The sequence below is a fragment of the Rosa chinensis genome, chromosome 5, assembly GCF_002994745.2.
Source record: "Rosa chinensis cultivar Old Blush chromosome 5, RchiOBHm-V2, whole genome shotgun sequence".
Classification (NCBI taxonomy): Eukaryota; Viridiplantae; Streptophyta; class Magnoliopsida; order Rosales; family Rosaceae; genus Rosa; species Rosa chinensis.
Genome location: NC_037092.1, coordinates 19,615,900 through 19,621,146, shown reverse-complemented (window position 1 = coordinate 19,621,146; position 5,247 = coordinate 19,615,900). Strand labels below are relative to the sequence as shown.

Below are 5,247 nucleotides of genomic sequence, written 5' to 3'. Positions count from 1 at the left end.
GCTTACTTAATTTTCTGCTTTTTTCTGATTAAGAATCAGAAACTAGAGCTTGAGATCAGCATCTGTCATAATAGACAATATCTCTCGCTTCTCTTGAGAGCAGAACAACTCCGTTGCAAACCACCATAGCTTGGTACCGGTTTCTGCTCCTGGTAATGTTGCAACAACTCTCATCACCTCTTGAATACTAGTTCCTTGTGAGGTACCATTGTCACAAACAGATGTGGCTGTACTTGTACTCTCGACTACATCAACAAGGCGATCGATTTGTTTAGACAATTTTGCTGCACCTCCCACCTTTTCTTTCTTCCCCTTTGGCCCTCCCATAACTCCTTTTCAATTTTTTTCTTTATCAGCCTCTGTTTGGCCCTCCAAATTTGTTCTCTTTTTGCCTCTACGTTCATTATCTTGGTCAGAATCCTCTTCATCATCTCCAAAAATTAAATTATGCTTTGAATCCTCCACAACCTCTTCAATATTTATAGTAGCTGAGGGAATCATGACAAAGTGACCTAGGGCTGTGCTACCCCTGAACATGTTGTCATAAACAGCCATCATTTCAGGACTAATTCCCACATCCTGAAACTTGCGATACTCTGGATTGATCTACAAAAGAACAAGATAAGAGAAGATTGTTACTTATGATAATAGTGATCACAAAAACTGAGCAGCAAATGCAAACCTGAATGCATATATTAAATTACATTTCAAAGTTGTATTTGTAGCACCTTACCATGGTACCGGTTTCTATTTATAATTAAAATCAATTATAAACATGCAAATGAACACTATCTTTAGAGCCAATGCAGACAAACTGTAACAAGATGGCAATAATCAATTCTCTGAGCAAACACATCAGGACCCATTTATCATTGAGTGTAAAAAACAATGTGAAGAATCGAGATCCAGAAAAGACAACTATGGCATCAAATTTAAGTTCATTAGAAGCCGAAAGAGGTACAAGTAGAAAGAAAAAAAAACAATTAAAATTCAATATAATTGACGCAAAATCTTAACTCAACTAGTACTACAAAACCAAAGATTGAAATACTACATCAAGTAAATAGTTCAACTTCCAAAGAAGAAAAAGAACCTGGATTGAAATTAACCAAAACAAAAGCTATGGTGTCATTACATGCAATAAAAACTAACCAGCAATAGAGCATGTAACCAATGCAACATTCCTCCACAACAAAGTTGCAATACATAATTAACTCCACCAACAAAGGGCCAAAAGGAAACTGAACATTCTTACACCAGCAAAATACATCAATCAAAAATGCTGAAAAGAACAAGTACCCAAACCAAAAGAAACTAAAATAAATAAATAAAATTAAACTTCCTCAATCATGACACAAAACGCTGACAGCAACCAGGTAGATCTAATTACCCATAGCACCGCCCAGACTACTAATATCTAACTTTAACAAACAAAGGTAAACTGAAACTAATAGAAAAGTTTTGACTCGATTAAAATCACAATGCAAAAAATAGGGAGTCTGCAATCAAACTCTTGGGCATACAAAGAGAAGTGCCTTTCTTTTAACCTCTGGTGCCGATTTAAAATTTGTCATTTGCAAAACAAACGGGATTTAGCAGAAAGCCTAAACTCTCAATAAGTGCCGGAAGAAAACAAAACAGGGTTCACCGAGCACTTGCTTACTCTTGCTAGTCAGAAGATAACATACGTGAAACTTACAGACAAAACTAACAAAACCGAACCAGTCCCAATCCAAAATCAGATAACAAAAACTAGACTATTTGACAGTAATTCTCACAACCTAGAGACCGTGCTATCAATCAAAGTAAAATCATCAAGAACATAATAACAAGTACACTAATTCAGAGAAGATAGAAAGCACTCACACAACACAAAACAACAGATAATAATTGAATCAGTACAAGCTCAAGACTGATTTCAAAAGCCAAAAATAAACCCAAGAGCTCCTTTAAGAATCATTATATACCAAAACAAAAACCCAAAACAGTTCAATTGATACAGAGCATAAACAACATAGTACCAATACAATATAATTGATAAGCATCGTGCAAAGAGCACCCAAACTAAAAATCAACAACCTCCGTAAGTTCACATAACATCAAATACCCAACATAACCCTTTATCAAAACCAAACTCTCACATTCCATGTTAACAGCAGCAAGGCAGGGGATATAATGAAAATAAAACAATTAACAAAGTAGAGAAAGTCACTCACAGTAGTACTAACCTCTCACTCTATTATTAACAGGTAAAATAGAGTTGACGCAAAATCTTAACTCAACTAGTACTACAAACGAAAGATTGAAATACTACATCAAGTAAAAAGTTCAACATCCAGAGAAGAAAAAGAACCTGGACTAAAATTAACCAAAACCAAAGCTATGGTGTCACTACATGCAATAAAAGCTAACCAGCAATAGAGCATGTAACCAATGCAACATTCCTCCACAATAAAGTTGCAATACATAATTTACCTGTTCATTAAAATTCAATATAAAAACATAAAGAAAAAAAAAATTACTACCACAAGCAGAGAAGGATAAATACACACCTGAATTTTGGATTCCCACCATTCAGTAGGTGCGTCGACAGTTTTCCTAGCCGGATCCCATCCAATACCAGTTTCCTTATGCAAAAGTGAACTCCATAATTTCCAATCATTTTTAAGTGAATCCCACTTATTTTTCAGTTGGCTTTTATCGTAATCCCTTCCGGTTAACTCCTTAAAGGCCATGATAACATTTGACCATCCCTTTTTATCAAAATGTGTACCGGGTCTGTTTCCCTTGGCCACTTCCTTAGCAGCTATATCACAAAATATAGCTACTACCTCATCCAGCCATGTGGCTTTTAGTTTTCCAGATCCCACATTTTCAGTACCGGTGGATTTCTTCTTTCCCATCTAAAGATACCACATGCTTAGTAGTAAACAAACAATAGTTATAAACTACCATATCCAACACCTAACACGAACCTCACAAAACAAAGCTGCTGACTACAATAAAGAGCTAGATATATGCTTTGTTTAAAACCATAGGATTCAATAACGAGCTAGGGACCAAAATATATCAATTTCACACTAGTATGCAAAGGTTGAAATATATACATATAAAAGAACCAGTAGCCAAAAAAAAAAACCCAGGTAGCATCATAATCAAAGAAATGAAATCAAAAGGTGAAATAATTGGAGGGACTGGAATTGAATTGAAAAGTGTCAGAATCTTACTTACCCCGTCTCTGTGTGCCGTAATTTGGTACCCAAAATACCACAAATTGACCAAACAATAAGAAGCTAGTTGTTTCGATCTGTTGCTACTTGTTCTGCAGGTGATGCATATGGGAAAAATTAAGAACTTTAGAGGAGACAAACAATAAGAAGCGCAGTGAATCGAAGCTTGCAACAAATTTGGGGAAAGATGGAGAAGGAGAGGACTTACAGTGAGTTTGATTCACTAAAGACAGAAACTTTCGGCTCAATTTGCTGCTGGTTTGAGAGAGAGAGAGAGGCGGTGATAGAGTGGTTCTTGGTAGGCTTGCGAAGATGTGATTACGCAAAATTGATGGTTACTCGGTTCCCTGCGCAGCTCATGTTAGTGGGGTTTTCGCCGGATTGTACGACTAGGTTGTAGGAACTTCGAATGGGATGATATATGCTGGGAGGAGGAATAACAAGGAAGATCTGGAGAGTGGTGTTTGGACCCAAAATGAGCATTTTGGCCTGACAAGGCACGTCTTGGAGAAATTGAGCTAATGTCAGTGGCTCAAGCTATATATTGTCGACAAGTTCGAAATATATATTTAGAGGCTAAATAAAGCCTACTGTGGAAGCATGGAAATGGAAAGTCAACTTTAGCACATTTTCCTACTTCGGCTAGGAGAAACCGAGCTAAACAGAAGGAGCGGCTGCCTGACCAAATGAACTCGAAATGGGCTGAAACTCTGCAGAACCATTCTAGACATCCTAAGAAACATTTCTTATGAAGAGTGAAAGATCCAGATAGAAGTGGAAGGCCTTCAAAAGATCAGTCCATTGTTCTGCAGAAGCAAAATTGGAAAACTGGACCTGTAAGGGGTCCAACAGCATTTCCGGCCCAACCACTATACTAAAAGCTCTGAAATTTTACCAGCATGATCTACTCTCATAGTGGAACATTTGTTATGAAGACGTCAATTCCTGATGGAGATATACATGAAGGAATAAAGGAGCCGAAAGTGCTTCCTTATCTCCAAAATTCATCATTTCTATCTCCATTAATGCTCCATCTCCACCTCCCTTATCTCCAATTAGTGCTCCACTTTCATTTGTTTAATGCCAAAGTAGTTGGCATGGTAGCCTATAAATAGAGGTTACAAATTCATCACAAAACACACATTCACAACAACAACATCTCTAAGATGATCTAAGTTCTCTCTAGAGCAACCTCTCTAAGAGCAACTCTTCTCCTTCTCTTTCTCTTACCGGTGATCACACTCCTAGTCCTAGTCTTCTCAGAAGCCGACTTTCAGTGCCACCAAACCCTCTGTCAATGTACTTCGGTCCTAGTCTCCTCGGGAGCCGACGGTAGTGCCGCGACCACAACGGTTACAGAACCAGCCAAGCAAGGGTAACGCCCTAGCAACCCAGCCAAGCTAAAGTCACGCTTTAGCATGTTCTCCTCATTTCCCAGTGGTTCTCGCTCTGCTCGATCTACAACATCGAGTATCGATTGTGATTTTCAAGAAACTCAGCAAAAGTCCTCGCCACGAGGCACAAAGAATCCCATGACGAGGTTGGTGCTCTCCTCGTCCACAATCTCTTGAAAGAAGTCAGGTCAAGGGACACCCCCGACGACCGCACCCGAACGGTGCTGGCACGCCCGCGCAAGAAAAGAGACTGTTGACCAGCTGCAACAAAATTGGAGCCAAACATTTTGGCACGCCCAGTGGGACATACTGTGAGTTGTAAATCACACCACTATTAAGAAATTGAGGTTAGTAAGGGATTGTGAATCATAACGGAATAGGTGAAGTCTCTTTTGTTAATATTGACCTAAACTCCTTATTGGTGCCTAGTTCAGGTCCCTTAAGGTTAAGGGCGGTTTTTATTAACACTTGTTGAACTGTCTTCACACTTATGATCTTTCTCATCTTAGTAAGTATAGCCTATGTGAAATGGTGTCTAGAAACGGGACAACGTTCATAACAGGTTATTGAATCCAGAAGTGCGTGCAAATGGGCCTAAACCACTATGTGGGAGTAGTTCATGC

At 38.6% G+C, this 5,247-nt stretch overlaps 1 protein-coding gene across 1 annotated transcript; it reads right to left on the bottom strand.

Annotated features, from left to right (window-relative positions):
* Positions 1 to 336: 336 nt before the first annotated feature.
* On the bottom strand, positions 337 to 2,903 carry LOC112203379 (L10-interacting MYB domain-containing protein-like). Its single transcript, XM_024344355.1, has 3 exons — positions 2,553 to 2,903; positions 2,413 to 2,475; positions 337 to 606 (listed from the first exon to the last, which is right to left on the bottom strand). The coding sequence occupies exons 1-3, from the start codon at positions 2,901 to 2,903 to the stop codon at positions 337 to 339; spliced, it is 684 nt and encodes a 227-aa protein (XP_024200123.1).
* Positions 2,904 to 5,247: the final 2,344 nt, after the last annotated feature.